This window comes from Phodopus roborovskii, unplaced genomic scaffold (assembly GCF_943737965.1).
Source record: "Phodopus roborovskii unplaced genomic scaffold, PHOROB, whole genome shotgun sequence".
Taxonomy (NCBI): domain Eukaryota; kingdom Metazoa; phylum Chordata; class Mammalia; order Rodentia; family Cricetidae; genus Phodopus; species Phodopus roborovskii.
In genome coordinates, this window is record NW_026126418.1 from 72,760,491 (window position 1) to 72,776,293 (window position 15,803).

Here is a 15,803-nt window from a genome sequence, read left to right on the forward strand (position 1 = left end):
GTTGGATTTGCTAGTCCTTTGTGGTGTTACTATGAGCTCTTTGTTGATACACACTGATATGTTTCAGTATACTGTAGTTCTTAACAGTGGAGTATCTTGTCTTTGGCCAGTGGGAACTCCTCCCTTGCCCTTTTGACAGTCTACCCTTGTAGTCTTCCTTAATATCCATGCTGTCCGAAATGGCAAGATATCCCAGGCCTATTCCTTGTCCCAGATCTGAGTAACCTGTTTTTCTGAGGATCTGAGGACCCTTGGTGCTGCTGGTGGGAAGAAGGATGTCAAGACTTTCAGAATTCACAAGATTTTTACAAACTATTTAGAGCTGTAAAGGACCTTGGGGATAATCTTACCCACCTAGAAATAATTGATGGCCCCGCAGGCTTGCGGCTACATAGTCACAGAGCTATGAGCAGAACATGGTATCTGACATCTAACCCTTGTGCCACTTATCTGAGAGACCCTGTAATCCAGGAGGTCACCTTTCCCCTTCTCTCCTTTCACATGTTTTAGTTTAGTATAAGTAAATAGTTTTGCTCTGTCCTACCTTTCCTGAGCTGTTGTCATGGGGAGCCTGGTAAATGTCACAGATCAGACTGCTCTGCAGCTCTCTGCTGCACAGTATGGAAAAGCCTTCTACATCATTTTCATGTGCGCATGTGTGTGTGTGTGTGTGTGTGTGCACGCGCGCACGTGCACGTGCGCTCACCCACTTGCATTTCTGTATGTGCGTGCATGCATGTATGTGTAAATGTGTCTGTGCGTGTGTATCCTTTGGCACATGTAAATGTCAGAGGACAACTTTGTGGAGTCACTTCTCTCCTTCCCCCTTTGTTGATTCCGGGATGAAAATGTCTTTAGGCTTGTGAAGCAAACAAACACTTTACCCACTGTGAGTCATCTCTCTGGCCAACACTTCGCATACCCTGATGTCTTCCTCTTCCTTCTTTCTTTCAGCATTTGGAGTATTGCTCTGGGAAATTGCTACCTATGGCATGTCACCTTACCCAGGAATTGACCTGTCACAGGTTTATGAGCTGTTGGAAAAGGACTACCGTATGGAACGCCCTGAAGGCTGCCCGGAGAAGGTCTATGAACTCATGCGAGCATGTGAGCCTCCCCAACCCATTCAGAAAGTGCATGTGGGCGCTGAAGAAATTGCAGTGGTGCAGCTTTCTGCAGAAGGCTGTTTCAGTGGGCCCTTGGCAATGTTCCCATGCTCCCAAGCCACTCATAGAGTCTGGCTTTTGGGTGCCTGTCTGTTAACACCTGTCAGTGTGTTTATTTACAGATACCATACATATGAGTTGTTTTTGTTTGGCTTTGAGGGATATTTTTTGGTTTGTTTCTTGTTTTGGATCAGACTCTCACTCTGTAGCCCTAGCTGGCCTGGACTCTCCTGCTTGGACCCCAAGTTTTAGGGTTATAGGTATGCACTACCATGCCCATGTTCTTTCTTTCTTTTTTTGTAAACATAGAAGGATCAGATGAATACCAAATCTGGGTTCTTATTAATAGATAGATTCCTGGGTCCTACTTCCACATGCCTGGCTATAAGCATTCCAGGTGATGGAACTCTAGTGGTATTTATGTGAGTATATGTGTGCATCTGCCCGCCCTGTGTGTCTACACATGGTCTTATCATCTGTGTTCATATGATCACTACCTCACCTCTTTCTTCTTAGTAGTGTGTCCAAGACATTGTTCCCTATCCATATATTTAGATTTTCCTCACCCTGCTTCCTAACTTCAATACAGCTGTCTAGCATTTCGGTAAATGTTTAAAAATTACACTCATCTGTCTTCTTGTGACGAGCTTTTGGCTGTTTTACACATTTACTTTCATTACATCTTATTTATTTGTTGTTTGTTTATGGAGATGTATACTCCATGGCATACAGCTTGCGGGAGTTGGTTCTCTTTTTCTACTATGTGGATCCCAGGGATCAAACTTGTTATCAGTCTTGGCAGCAAGTGCTGTCTTGATGATAGACACTTGTCCTAGGGTCACTGCACTTAACCCCGATATTCTAAAAGTTAGATTGTTGGTGCAAAGTTTGTTTTATTTTGTTTTAATTTTTCAAGACAGGGTTTCTCTGTGTAACAGCTCTGGCTATTTCTGAACTTGCTCTGTAGACCAAGCTGGCCTCTAAATTCTCAGAGATCCACCTGCCTTTGTCTCCTGATTGCTGGCATTAAAGGGATGCACCACCACTGCCCACCTCTTAAAATCCTTAACATCTATAATAGGACACAGTAGCATTTGGCAGTTTAACTTGCCATGGCATCAGCAGTTAGCAGGCTTGGAGTGCCTCCATCATGTCCAGACCATTCCTTGCGATGGCTAACAGTGCTTCCCGCTGCTCTGACATGAGCCTTCTCTGTCCAGGTTGGCAATGGAATCCTTCGGACCGGCCCTCCTTTGCTGAAATCCACCAAGCCTTTGAAACCATGTTCCAGGAGTCCAGTATCTCAGATGGTAATGTACCTCCTGGGAGCATGCAGTGGGTTGAAAAGTTGGATTGGAGCTAGACGGGACTTCAATTCATTCCTGTAAAAATGCCCAGGCCAAGGGAGAGACGGAACTCTGCATAGAGGCTGGTTCTGTGTCTTTGGATACATAGAGTTCTAAAAAAAATGCTGTGCTGTTTCTTCAGCATCTGTGTCTCTTTTCCCTAACTGTACAGACCTTAAGAAAAAGAGAGACCTGGAAACTGGAGAGACAGCTCAGTGACTGAGGGGACCCAGGCTCAGTTCTCAGCACCCAAATGGTGGTGGCTCACAATTCCAATCCCAGGGGTAAAACGCCCATATACACACACATACATACATACAAGTAATAATAACAATAATTATATATATATGTTAGAAAAAAGAAAAAAAGAGAGAGAGAATCCCTTTCAAGACAGCACCTTTGTTGATGACTGCTGGATTATATGTGTGTGATCCTTAGAGGTGGAGAAGGAGCTGGGGAAGCGGGGCGTGAGAGGAGCTGCTGGCAGCATGCTGCAGGCCCCAGAGCTACCCACCAAGACCAGGACCTGCAGGAGAGCTGCTGAGCAGAAAGATACTCCTGAGACCCCTGAGCTTCTCCACATGAAAGGCCTGGGAGAAAGCGGTAAGTCCATGCCTTCTCACCCCTCAAGCCAGGGCGGGTGAGCAGAGACTTGTCAGTGGAACTGGCAGAGAACACCAGACCCTCCTCAGGTCTGCCTAGTCCCAGGGAGGAGGGTCTGCCTCTTGCCCAGAGCTGCCATCCTCCCCCAGGGAGCCATTCAGCAATTGCTTAGACAGGCAAAAAACAGGGATGCCTGCCAAGAAGAAGCATTACCCACCATTCCATGTGTTCTTCACAGTGCTGTGGGCATCTTCCAGGACATGGCAATAAGCAATATTCAGCCAAATAAAGCAGCTTGGGAGTCACTCAGTGTGGACTTGGTCCCTATAGTTTCTGGGGTATTATTTTGCACTCTTCTGGGTTCAGTAAACAATGGGGCTGGGTCAGGAGGTGGCTCGTGATGTACAAGGATGGTACTAGCAGCCACGTGTACAGTTTCCTGCATGCCAGCTGTGTACTGAGTACTGCTGGACCAGCATCTGGCTCTCCTGCAGACCCTCTGAAGTCTGGTTTAGAGGGGTGGTGTTTGAACTCACAAAGGCTCCCAGGGGCTCCCAGCATGCCCTGATGGGCCTTGGGTCTGGTTGAGTGCAACCAGGCAGGACAAAGTTTGGTTCTGATAGGGATTCATAAAGAGTATTTACTCAGCAGAATCCACAGTTACATGTTTTTAAACCTTTACTCATACTGATGAGATGCTGAATGGTCAATGGTAAAACCCACACAACACATAAAGTACTTCAGGGACTTTCCTAGCCAGGGTTACTGTTGCTGCGATGAAACACCACGAGCCAAGAAACTATGGGAGGGAAGGGTTTATTTAGCTTTTGCTCCCACATCACAGTTCATCATCAAAGGAAGGCAGGACAGGAATTCAAACAGGGCAGGATCCTGGAAGCAGGAGCTGATGAAGAGGCCATGGAGGGGTGCTGCTTAGTGTCCTGCTCAGCCTGCTTTCTTGTAGAACCCAAGACCACCAGCCCAGGGATGGCCCTACCCACTATGGGCTGGGTCCTCCACCATCAACCACTAATTAATAAAATGACCTACAGGCTTGTATACAACCCAATCTTATGGAGGCATTTTCTTTTCTTTTTTGGTTTTTGATGACAGGGTCTCTCTGAGTAGCCCTAGCAGCTGTCCTGGAACTCCTTCTGTAGACCAGGCTGGCCTCGAACTCACAGAGATCCACCTGCCTCTGCCTCCCGAGTGCTGAGGTTCACTTCTCTCAGATGACTAGCTTGTGTCGAGGTGACATTAAACTGTTGAGCACAGGGACAGTGCACACAAGGGCCAAGCGTGTGTGTTTGTAAGTTTTCCTGAGGATGTGGCTCAGCGATTGTGCTGAGGAGTTGTCAGGACCTAAGTTGCAGTCTGCATAACCCATGTACTACTAGCACACATCTGTAACATCAGCTCTCCTGCAGAGAGACCCTCAGAAATGTAAGAGCCACCTAGCTTGGTATACACAGCAAAGTTGGAAGGAAGGACTAATATCTGAGGTTACCCTCTGACCTCCACATGTGTGCTGTGGGTGTGTGCTTGGTTTTTAGAAGCACTGAATCATCTTCCTTACTCTTTTGGAGGCCATGGTACCCAGGCAGTCCCTTCATCCCTGTTGGTTGTCATGATGTTGGGCCATTGACAGTGGGCAGAGAGGCTGCTATGGGAGCATGTACTTAGGAAAAGCAGGTGATGAGCAGGCCTGTGTATTTGTTCCCAGCAGTGTCATGAAGTGTTTTGATAGGTCATCTCCTATGAGCCAGAGGTGTCCCTAACATCTGTGCTCTTGATATCACCCTGTGACCCAGTAGAATCTCTCCCCATCTTCTACGACTGGCCTGAGGTGTGGGGAGGTCCTCTGCTCACCATTGTTCTGTGTTTGCCTCTGACAGCCTTAGGACAGGTACACCCTCCAACTCTGTCCGGAAGGCTGAGGAATGCCTCCTACAGCTGACCTGACTGCACAAAGGCATTGTGTGAACTGTCACTCATATTTTAAAAATACCCACTTGAAGTTTTGTAAAGGTCACGTTTCCCTGTCTGTCACAGCAGCTGATTGTCATGCCCCCGGGGGATACCTGACCTCTTCCTTCAGGGTTACACCTCAGGAACCTCAGCAAGACTGACCCTTGGCATTCTTGTTTCTTCTGACTTGAGTGTGACATTGGAGGGACTCCACAGCTTTAACTGGTTTCAGGATGAGGGAGGCAGGGTCATTCAGCCCTTGCCCCTCTATGTTTGGGGAGAGGGACCTGTGCCTCTGCTATTAGTGACAGCGTGAACCACATGATCCTGACGATGATGACCAGCTGTGGTGAACACCACTCTTTGTCTTCTGCTCTCCAGCAACATTTGAGCTTTGTTGTGCCTGTTCTAGGAAAGCTGAGGTGCAGAAGTAGTGTGTGTGTGTGTGGGGGGGGGCTTCCCCAGGGAGCGGCCAGCCCAGCCTTGAGTGTAGTGTTCCCAGGGAGCTCCTGCTCACTCTTCTCTCTGTTGCAGATGTGCTGGACAGTGAGCCTGCTGTATCACCGCTGCTTCCTCGGAAAGAGCGTGGGCCCCCAGACGGCATCCTAAATGAAGACGAGCGTCTTCTTCCCAAGGACAAAAAGACCAACTTGTTCAGCGCCTTGATTAAGAAGAAGAAGAAAATGGCGCCAACGCCCCCTAAACGCAGCAGCTCCTTCCGTGAGATGGATGGCCAGCCAGAACGCAGAGGGGCTAGTGAGGATGATGGCCGGGAAGTCAGCAATGGTCCTTCAGCTCTTACCCCCTCAGATGCAGCAGAGTCTACCAAGTCCCCAAAGGCCAGCAATGGGGCTGGTGTCCCCAATGGAGCATTCCGGGAGCCAGGCAGCTCTGGCTTCCGTTCTCCCAACCTGTGGAAAAAGTCCAGCACACTGACCAGCAGCCGCCTGGCTGCCGGTGAAGAGGAGAGCGGCATCAGCTCCAGCAAGCGTTTCCTGCGCTCTTGCTCAGCCTCTTGCATGCCCCATGGGGCCAGGGACACAGAGTGGCGGTCAGTCACTCTGCCTCGGGACCTGCCATCTGCTGGCAAGCAGTTTGACTCATCCACCTTTGGGGGACACAGAAGCGAAAAGCCAGCTCTGCCTCGGAAGCGTGCCAGTGAGACCAGGTCTGAGCAGGTGGCCAGAGGCACGGTGACACCCCCTCCCCGGCTGGTGAGGAAGAACGAGGAGGCTGCCGATGAAGTCTTCAAGGACATGGAATCCAGCCCAGGCTCCAGCCCTCCCAGCCTGACTCCCAAGCTTCTCCGTCGGCAGGTTACTGCCTCCCCTTCCTCTGGCCTCTCTCACAAGGAAGAGGCCACCAAGGGTAATGCCTTGGGGACTCCTGCCACTGCTGAGCCAGCACCCCCCAGCAACAGAGTGGGCCTTAACAAGGCCTCCTCTGAGGAGACCCGAGTAAGGAGGCACAAGCACAGCTCAGAGTCCCCAGGGAGAGACAAGGGGCGCCTGTCCAAGCTCAAGCCTGCCCCGCCACCTCCACCTGCCTCCGCAGGGAAAACCGGAAAACCTGCACAGAGCCCCAGCCAAGAAGTGGCTGGGGAGGCAGGTGGGGCTGCCAAGACGAAATGCTCAAGCCTGGCTGTAGATGCTGTGAACAGTGACCCCGCCAAGGCCGGCCAGCCTGGAGAAGGACAAAGGAAGCCTGTGCCCCCATCCATGCCAAAGCCTCAGTCTGCTGGTAAGCCTCCAGGGACCCCCACCAGCCCAGTCTCCACACCCCCCACAGCGCCAACACCTTCATCCCTGCCTGGAGACCAGCCATCCTCTGCGGCCTTCATCCCCCTTATATCAACCCGTGTGTCTCTTCGAAAGACCCGCCAACTGCCGGAGCGCATTGCCAGTGGCACCATCACCAAGGGTGTGGTTCTGGACAGCACTGAGGCCCTGTGTCTTGCCATCTCCCGGAACTCAGAGCAGATGGCTAGCCACAGTGCTGTGCTGGAGGCTGGCAAGAACCTGTACACATTCTGTGTGAGCTATGTAGACTCCATCCAGCAGATGAGGAACAAGTTTGCCTTCCGTGAGGCCATCAACAAGCTGGAGAGCAACCTCCGAGAGCTGCAGATCTGCCCTGCAACAGCTTCCAGTGGCCCAGCTGCCACACAGGACTTCAGCAAGCTGCTTTGCTCTGTGAAGGAGATCAGTGACATCGTACAGAGGTAGCAGCAGCCAGTGTATGCCAGCTGGGGATGCTGAAGTCTATGGGGCTTTTGTGCCCATAGGATGGGGGACAGAGGACTGGGGAGCTGTCATCTTGGCCCAGGAGCTTTATAAAGCATCAGGCAGAGAGATAGGGCCTGATGCCGTCGGCTCTTCTTGTGTTGTGCACCAGCTGTCCTGCACCTCTCCCCACTCCCCCAGCCCAGGTACCCTAAGTCACCTTTTTTCACTGCCTATGTATGGGCCTCCTGCTCTGAAGACTGCAGCCGGCCTGCCAGGCCACCAGGCTCAATCCCTCCCCAGTGCCTCAGACCCAGCTCCAAGGCCAGCTGGGTGTGCTCAGAAGGACTGTTCTTTCCATGTCCTCGAAGGAAAACTTCCTTCTCTGATGCACCTTGTTACTAAGGCCCCTGGGCTTGCCGTCCCTTAACATTCTATGCTTAGGACCTGTCCCAGAAAGGCGGGGTTCACTGTTTTATCATGTGAAGGAAGCTGTTGATTTGAGGGTCATGAGGTGCTAAAGCCAAGGTCGAGGTGGGTGGGTACTGGAGACAGAGCTGGAGCACTGTGCTCTGTCATCTAGTCTTTATATCCTCAGTGGTGTGCCCCGCACATCCCAATAAGCAAGCTTCAGTTTCATGGGTGACAGTCGCTGGTTTGCTAGGCTAATGCTCCAGGGAGCCCCAAAGATCTGAATTTCTGAGCAGTTGTCCTCCCCTCTCCTGCTCCTGAAGTCAGGCTCATCCTCTCTGGTCCTTGCCTCAATGAAGAGGGTCTAGTTTTCTGGTGTTTTTGAGCTCAAAGCTCTGCACAGAAAGGAGCAACCACTAGGCACAGACAGCTAGGAAGGAGCACTGGCCCAGGGCTCTCCTGAGCCCTGGCTGCTCCTCAGAGCTGCTGCTTAACTACCAAGAACAGTGCTTAGCCCAGTGTCCTGAAAGACACCGCAGCACAGGCTGGGGGTGGGGTAGACTTTGCAGGCTTAGCCAGGCCATGCCTTCCTTCCTCAGCAGCCAGGACCAGAGCTGAGCAAGGGACAGGCGTGGGTGTCTCCTTGACTGTGACCCAAAGCAGTCAGCTGAAGAGCAGGTGCCTGCCTAGACCTTGTACTGGGCCAGGCGAGACACCTCCACGCTCCCTGCTTCCCCACTCGGCTGCACTGCGCTGGCCCCAGTCCCACACTAATCACCTAGACTCGGGTCGTGTTTTTCCGGTAGAGATGATTTCCTCTGGATTGTTCTTCCGTAGTCCTCATAGCACATCACCTCCTTGCCTCCAGCTGCTGTTCTGCAGCCCATGGGAGGCAGTGCCACACTGCCAGCGGCCTTGAAAAGCCAAACTTCCCCCCACCCCTGACACCATGTTCACAAGGTACCTACCGGTCTGTCATTGCTGACATGATGTGCCACTATATTTTGCATTATACTTTGGTATTACACTTTTTTTTTTTATTAGACTTGCTCTCTTATAAATGAAATGTAAATAGGTTGCTGCTGTGCCCACTCTGGCACATGACAGCATTCCCCTTTTTCTCAGTCCAGTACATTTTGTTCTGTATATTGACTCTGTTTTTTTTGAATCCAAATCTCTCTGTAGTATTTTTTAAATAAATAAGTGTTTACAGAACTATTGACAGATTGCTTGGTCTGTGATTCATCCCTGCTACCCCTCATGTCCCAAAGGGTCACAGCATGTTTGGCTGTCATAAAGCAGAACAGCGCTGCTGTCCATGAACAGGATGTCTTGGTCATCCTGTGTCCTTGGCACATAGTTGCCAGCTGCTCAGCTCTTGTCAGCCTTACGGCAGGTGGTAGTGCCCTGTGCCGGGCCTGGCACAGGAGAGACATAAGCTCCTGAGAATCTTGCTGGCAGGGTGAAACCTCCCTGGCATGTCTCTACATCTGAGCCTACTTCCTGCCCCTGCCTTCAGCCACCCAGTATTACATACCTGCACGGTATGCCTTCCAGGTGCCAGCTATTAAGTTTGAGGGGACAGGGAGTGACCGGAAGCTGAAGGAAGCAGCACCCCAGCAGGCCCTGGGGGGCTGTGTTTTAGTAAGTGTAGCCTCTGCCAGGGACCACGGCAAGGATTCCTCTGCCATGGCATCACAGATGTGGAAGTGGTTCTGAGTTGCCCAGGGGCCCTTGTGGACGCTGGCCCTCCTGCAGGGCTTCTGTGGCCAATCTGAAAGGGGCAGTAGGAGAGCTCCAGGGCAGCCCCACTGTTAGCATTTGCTCCTTTGTGTGTGAAGTGGGCCTCTCAGGGTCTTCCCAAGGCCTCAGGCTGGCAACTACTGGCCTGTTTTCTCAGTGCTTCATGTAAGGCCACAGGGGTGGGACATGTCACCTCGACTCAGGGATTAAATACTTCCTATCTCTCAAGGTCCTAACGTATCATCTGAAACTTAGTCATTTCATTTCTAAGACTGGCCTTCTTGACCTTCCTAGATGCCTAGACGCTCCGTAGAATCAAATAGCTGAGGGTGGTCCGGAGACATACTCTTCTTGCACATGCCCATTCTGAGGGGTCAGCAAGATGACTCCATGTGGAGCAATGGCTGCCGGGTCTGACGACCTGAGTTCAATCCATGGGACCCACACGGTGTGTGGAGAAAACCAGCTGCTGTGAGTTGTCCTCTGACCTCCACGTGTGCACACAAGTAGATAACACAAAATCAAAAGGAAAGCAGAGATGATAGCGATCTCTCTCCATACATGTGATGTTAGTAAGTTGTGCTGTGTTTGTGCTGGGGTTCTAGGGTGCAGAAAAGCTCAATTGCAGCTGCTGCTTTAGAACAGGGCAGGAGGCTGGGTGGTGCCAGCTACTGGGTGTCTACATTTGGAAGAGGCGCATATTCCGGGAGCAACTGTCCTGCAGACAGTTCCCCACCTGAGCTCTCATTGCAGATGCCATGTCACCCCATGGAATGCTTGCACCATCCTTCTGAGGTCTGGCGCCGTCCTCTTTGAGGTGTACGGTAGCTGAGGCTCAGAGAGGTGAAGTAGTTTAGCCAAGGCCACACAGCATGTGCCTGCCAGGTCAGGTGGTTTGTAGATAGTGCAGTGCAGAGGGGCTACATCTGCCCGTGGGAAGCGCCCTCCAGGCTGAGTGGTTGGCCTGACCTCATAGGCCCAGATTTAACTCAATGCTGTCTAACTCCCAAGTGTTCTAGGAAAGATTCCCCCTCCCTCTCCCTCCCTCCCTCTCTCCCTCCCTCTCTCTCTCTCTCTCTCTCTCTCTCTCTCTCTCTCTCTCTCTCTCTCTCTCTCTCTCTCTGTGTGTGTGTAGAACAGATGTCAATGTTAAGTGTCTTCCTTAGTCGCCAGTGTATTTTCAAGACAGGTCCTTGTTGAACCTGAAGTTTAGGCTAGCTGGCCAATGAGCTCCAGGGATCTATCTGTCATCCACTCTACCCACCTCCATCCAGGGCTGGCATTAGAAACACACACCAGCTTTTATATGGGTGCTGTGAATTTGAACTCAGGGCTTCATGCTCATGTGACAGGCACTGTACTGTGCTCTCAGCTCCCTGGTTCACAGATGACATTAAGTGGAGCGTCCCCCAGCCCCACCCCATCGTTGGCACTGCCTTCATCCTTGATAGTCACCTGATATAAGCAGAGGGTGAGCAGGAACTCAAGGCTGGGGTCTGTGGATCTTCTGTGGTGTCTGGTACTGGAGCAAGTGAGGATGGGCAGCTAGCTGTCCTGAGCCTTTCTTTTTTTCTTCCTTAAGCATTTAATTAGTATTTCAAACACAGGAAAATATGGACAGACATTCCCATCCACCTTAGCAGCTAATAACCTATAGATGTGCACACTACACACTACAGTGAAAGTTGTTTTCTTTGAGACCAGGACTCATTAGTCCAGCCTGGCCTCCATCTCTATCTGGAACCAAAGCTGGCCTTGAACCTTGATCCTCCAGCATTAGCCTCCGGAGGATGGGGATTACAAGCCTGCACTGCTGCTCCCGGCTCTTGTTTATGTATTGAATAAATACAGGAGTAGCTACAGACAGCTCTCAGGTTGAGAGCTGGAAATTCCAGGCCAGTGGGTGAACAGCCTGAAGCAGAGTCTGCCTCGGGGTAGATGTTTCCCAGAGCCTCCCCTTTCCCAGTCAGGAGGGGAGTGATTTCCTCATTCCCAAGAGGACAGAAGAGGGCCTAGACCTTGCCAGAGCGTGAGAAACTTGGGGGCAGGGGGTTAAAGAGGGAGTTTAGCACTATATAGGCGAGCTGGTTTAGCAGATCAATGCTTTAGCAGTCTGAGTGTTCTGATTTTCAGGGCTATTGAGCTCCAATGTACAAGCAAACTGAAAAAAAAAAATAGCTTTGTTGGTTCTTTTAATGATTAAAGGTAATGACAGCTGATTCGTTCCTTTGAAGGCCTCCCCCTTCATCTCAGTCTTCTCCATAGTGATTAATCTAATCCTGCTAAATTAAGAGCCTGCCAGGTTTGGGATGCAACTCAGTGGTAGAGCGCTTGTCTGCACAAGGGCCCAAGCTGGTGTCCTGGTACTGCAAAAGAAAATCCAAAATGTGCCAGCACCTACCCACAGAGAGAGGGTGTGCCGGTCACTCCGCCTCATGGGAGTGAGGAGAAAGGCCAGGGACCTGGCTCCAGGATGCCCTTCTGCCCTGGCCTGTCTCAGCCTGTCTTCTATGTGTATAAATGAGCCATGGAGAGGCTGAGCTAGGCTATTGCTCCACAGAAGCAGGGTGGGCATCCCTGGTGGGTGAGGGAGCTAGGTAGAACCAAAGTAGCCTGTGTCCCAGGACTACATTCACAGACACTGACCCAGGGAGTGTGTCACACTAGCAGGGAGCAGCAGCATCCCTTTGCTGTACACACCCTCAGCACATACCCACATCTCTTCCTGAGATGGTGGGGAAGGCAGAATGATGCGCCTCATAGAGCCTGGGGTCCTTGCCTTGTCACAGTGACTGCAGCCTAGGACCCATGTGCAAGGCCCAGGGGAGCCTACTGTGGGCTCTGGGGAAGGCTGTGTACCACAGCGTCAGGTGTTTGGTTCTGGCCTCCCTCCTCACCTCACCTCCCAGCCCCGCTCCACAGTCAACGTGGTTCTTTTGTGGCTCTGATCCTGTCAGCCTTAATGAAGTGGCTTCCTGACTGCTGAGGACTGAGAGCTGCTACTGGGAACGTAAGTCACCAACAGAACGGAAAATACCGGAATACTGTGAGGTGCCAAGCTGGGCCTGGCCCAGTGTGGTTCTAAAAGGCTAATAAAAATCCACCAATTAATTGTGACAGCTCAATGGAAAATTATTCAATTGTGAACAGGGGCAAGCCGCCACACGAAAGGAGGAGGGGAGATGTTGCCATGGAAACATCAATATAAGTCCTCATCTCAGCAGTCACAGCCAGCCCTGGAGTGAGCTGCTTCTGACGGGTGTGTCTGACCTGGGATGGGATGCAGGAGACTCAGCAGCCTTTGAAAGGGAGGCTCTGCCTGGCCCCAGGCTGCACACAGCCCAGACTGAGCCCCCCTCCAGGTGGAGATGTCAGCCCCCCCCCCATTCTAAGAAACGTAGGGAAGGAACAGGGAAGTAAAGACGGAAACAGCTTGTGCTGTATCTCCCTGTACCTTCACCCAGCTGCCAATTAAGGGGCTGGTAGGAGAGGTGTACGGGGTACAGACAGCCTGATTTCCATCTCCCCAAAGTGAAGGCTCCAGGAGCTCAAGAAAAGAAGTTTCTGGGGCCCAGAGGACCTGGAAGGAGGAGGCCAGCATTCCATTATGATGCTGCAGTTGTTACAACTTTTATTTTAAAAGATACACATGGTATATTCCTAGTTTGGGTATTTGAAACTCAACCTTGCCTTGCAAGAAACCATCCCTTCCTCGAGTTCAGTTCCCATGAGGCCCTTGGCTTGGCAAACACTACCATGGTCAGGGCTAGCTGCCGGAGGGCATGGGCAGGAAAGGGCGGCTTGGTGCCACAGCTGCCCACTGCACGGCTTTCTGGCCAGAGGCATCCTGTGCTAATGGGGAGGAGAGGACACTCACTGTCTTGGGTTTGTTTGGGTGGGTTATTTTTTCCCCTCCATTTGTAACTTTCAGAGTCACATTCTATACACGGTGGACTGTGCTCTTTCACAGTGGCACTTCAGATGTCAGCTACCAGCGTCCCTGTGGGGGCTGTCAGAACTTTGATTTCCCTCTGTAATCTCGCAGTCCACCTCCCATCAATTGAGCAACAGAGCCAGAGGCCTGTTGTGCTCACAGCCCAGGTGCCCTGCCTCTGGGGGCTGGGGGCTGCTCCAGTCAGACCACTGGGAAGAGAGGGTGGCTGAGACAGCAGCCTGGGTCATGGGTTAGGACAAGGACACTTAGTCTTACTAACCAAGACACATTTGCTCTTGTGTAGGTTTTTTTTTTGGGGGGGGGAGTGATTGCTCATTTGTGTGTGTGTGTTTTTTTTTTTAAAACACCGCGCAAGTTTTTCACTTTAGCGAAGTTGACAATGAAAAGTTGAGCACACAGCTATCTACCACCAATTCATTATAACAGGCTTTACTCTCTGGAGTCTGGGGCCTTGAGGGGCCGGGTGTTGGTCAGGGCAATAGTGGAAATACAGGCAGAGTCCACAAAGGCCCTCACCGGCCAAAGCGAAAGCTGAAGCCTCCCTTCCTCCTGCTGTAGCTGCTGAGCTCCTCCGCCAGGGTCCCCAGGGGGCCGCTGGCCTTCTCTGAGTCGGTGGGCAGGAACCCTGCCGCCTGGCTGCTACTGTCCTGCCTCCCCAGGCGGAAGCCAGTGTGCGCCCTGCGTGAGGCCCGCAGTTCCTTGGCCACCACAAGCAGGGCCTGCGGCTGTGGTGCTCTGGGCCACAGGAAAGGGCCTCTAACTGAGTGTGGTCTGAGTCCCTCAACCAGGTGGGCCCAGCTCATCCTGGCTCCTACGTCACCGACGTCTGTGAGTCCCCTTCTGTCCAGCAGGGGGAAGCAGGTAGTCAGTGGCAGGAGAAGGAGGTAAGGCAAAGAGTGGAGGCTCCTCATCTGAGTGGAGGAAAGAGAGGAGGGGAGTTAGTGGCCAGCTTTGGTCACACACAACCCTGTCCCCAAGTTTCCCATCTTAGAGGGTTAGCTGCTGGTTCAGCTTAGCCCTGCCTTCCTTAGCCACCGCAGGAGCTGGCTGTACCAATTAGGCTTAATCTCACACTCTCACTCACCTGCAGCCGAGGAGCTGCCTGCTCTCATGGCTCAGTACCAGAGTACTCGACTGCCAGCTGGTTCGCAGAGGTGCCCCGGTGGCCCTCAGGGCTGTGTGCATTCCGTTCAATTTTCTATTACAATTATTGACTCTTGGGCCATGGGCAGAGTGAAAAGCAGCCATGTTTTCAACTTCATAATGAATAGGTCTAGTTGGTCTGCTGGGAAACGCCGCTGTCTCCCTAACTCAGGGACAAGTTGCTCCAGAGAGTGGGGGAATGGGTTTGGTGGTCTTTGTGTAACCCAGACACCTACCTGTGGACGAGCCAGTGACAGGGCTCACTGGACAGGACAGGCTCCGAATGGGCTTATCTTCACAGTAAATCTATCAGGCAAACCGCACCCAGTCACACTGCTGGAGTGGGGGGGGGGGGTCAGGGCTCTAATGTCCATGTGGCTTCTTGGTACCAGGCCTCGGGGACATGCTTGCTTCCTGCACACAGCCATCCAGCCTGCCAACCAGAGTGCCACCCCCAATTCCTCGGGCTCGGTCATGCAGGGTTTGCCCAGACCCTGCAGCCTTATAAGGGAGGGAGCTGAGTGCAAGGTTCCCGTGGCGGTTACTTTGCACCCCATGTGTACCCACTGTCACTGTGTCCCCCCCACACCTCTGCCTTGATGGAAGCTGTTCTCCTCCCTCACGGAGGAAGTCTGTTTTGCAATGACCATGGGTGAGCCTGACTGGGCTGGCTCATCCTCTGAGGAGCCCCCTGAAGCTGGAATAGAAGGAGGAGGAGGCATTCTTTCCAGAAACTGCTTCCTTGAAAATATTTCAAAGAAGTGAGCTCAGCCAGAAAGCTTCAAAAACAACAACAAAAGCAGCTCGGCTTCTTACCCAAATCCAGCTTGCTAAGCCCCCGCTCCCCAGGGGCTGGAGTAGCCTCCAGCCTGCTGCTGCTAAGGGGGCTTCCTCAGGTCCCAGTGGAAAGGGCTCCCCCACAGGGGACAGGCAAGCCTCGTTCCCTTCTCCCTATGGAATGCATGAAGACCGAGGAATATTCTTTATCCTAGGAGATAAATGCTTCCTGGCTGGCAGCTAGGGCTGACCTGCATTGGTGTTTTTTTTTTTTTTTTTTTTGCATAGGATGATCTGGAAGAAGCTTCAGCCCCCCAGGATCCGCTCTTGCCCCTGTGTGGTTCCAGGTGCCACACCTGCCTGCACCCAGCCCACCCAGAGAGTCCCCTACTGTACTCACTGTGCTGTGGGCTGCTCTCAGGAGAGCAGGTGGATTCCTGGGCCCCAGTGCTAGGCAGAGCTGCTTGGG

The 15,803-nt window shown here is 52.0% G+C and overlaps 2 protein-coding genes across 2 annotated transcripts in view; one reads left to right on the plus strand and one right to left on the minus strand.

Annotated features, from left to right (window-relative positions):
• Abl1 (ABL proto-oncogene 1, non-receptor tyrosine kinase) overlaps window positions 1–8,931 on the plus strand; it is a 44,625-nt gene extending 35,694 nt beyond the window's left edge. The window contains exons 8-11 of the mRNA XM_051185137.1: window positions 955–1,107; window positions 2,387–2,476; window positions 2,951–3,115; window positions 5,618–8,931. Coding sequence (XP_051041094.1) covers window positions 955–1,107; window positions 2,387–2,476; window positions 2,951–3,115; window positions 5,618–7,308 — 2,099 coding nt within the window. The 3' untranslated portion in view covers window positions 7,309–8,931. The remainder of the gene's footprint in view (window positions 1–954; window positions 1,108–2,386; window positions 2,477–2,950; window positions 3,116–5,617) is intronic.
• Window positions 8,932–13,827: 4,896 nt separating this feature from the next.
• Window positions 13,828–14,599, minus strand: Qrfp (pyroglutamylated RFamide peptide). The gene is made up of 2 exons (XM_051183876.1): window positions 14,537–14,599; window positions 13,828–14,325 (listed from the first exon to the last, which is right to left on the minus strand). The coding sequence occupies exons 1-2, from the start codon at window positions 14,597–14,599 to the stop codon at window positions 13,927–13,929; spliced, it is 462 nt and encodes a 153-aa protein (XP_051039833.1). The 3' UTR covers window positions 13,828–13,926.
• Between the last annotated feature and the right edge of the window lie 1,204 nt (window positions 14,600–15,803).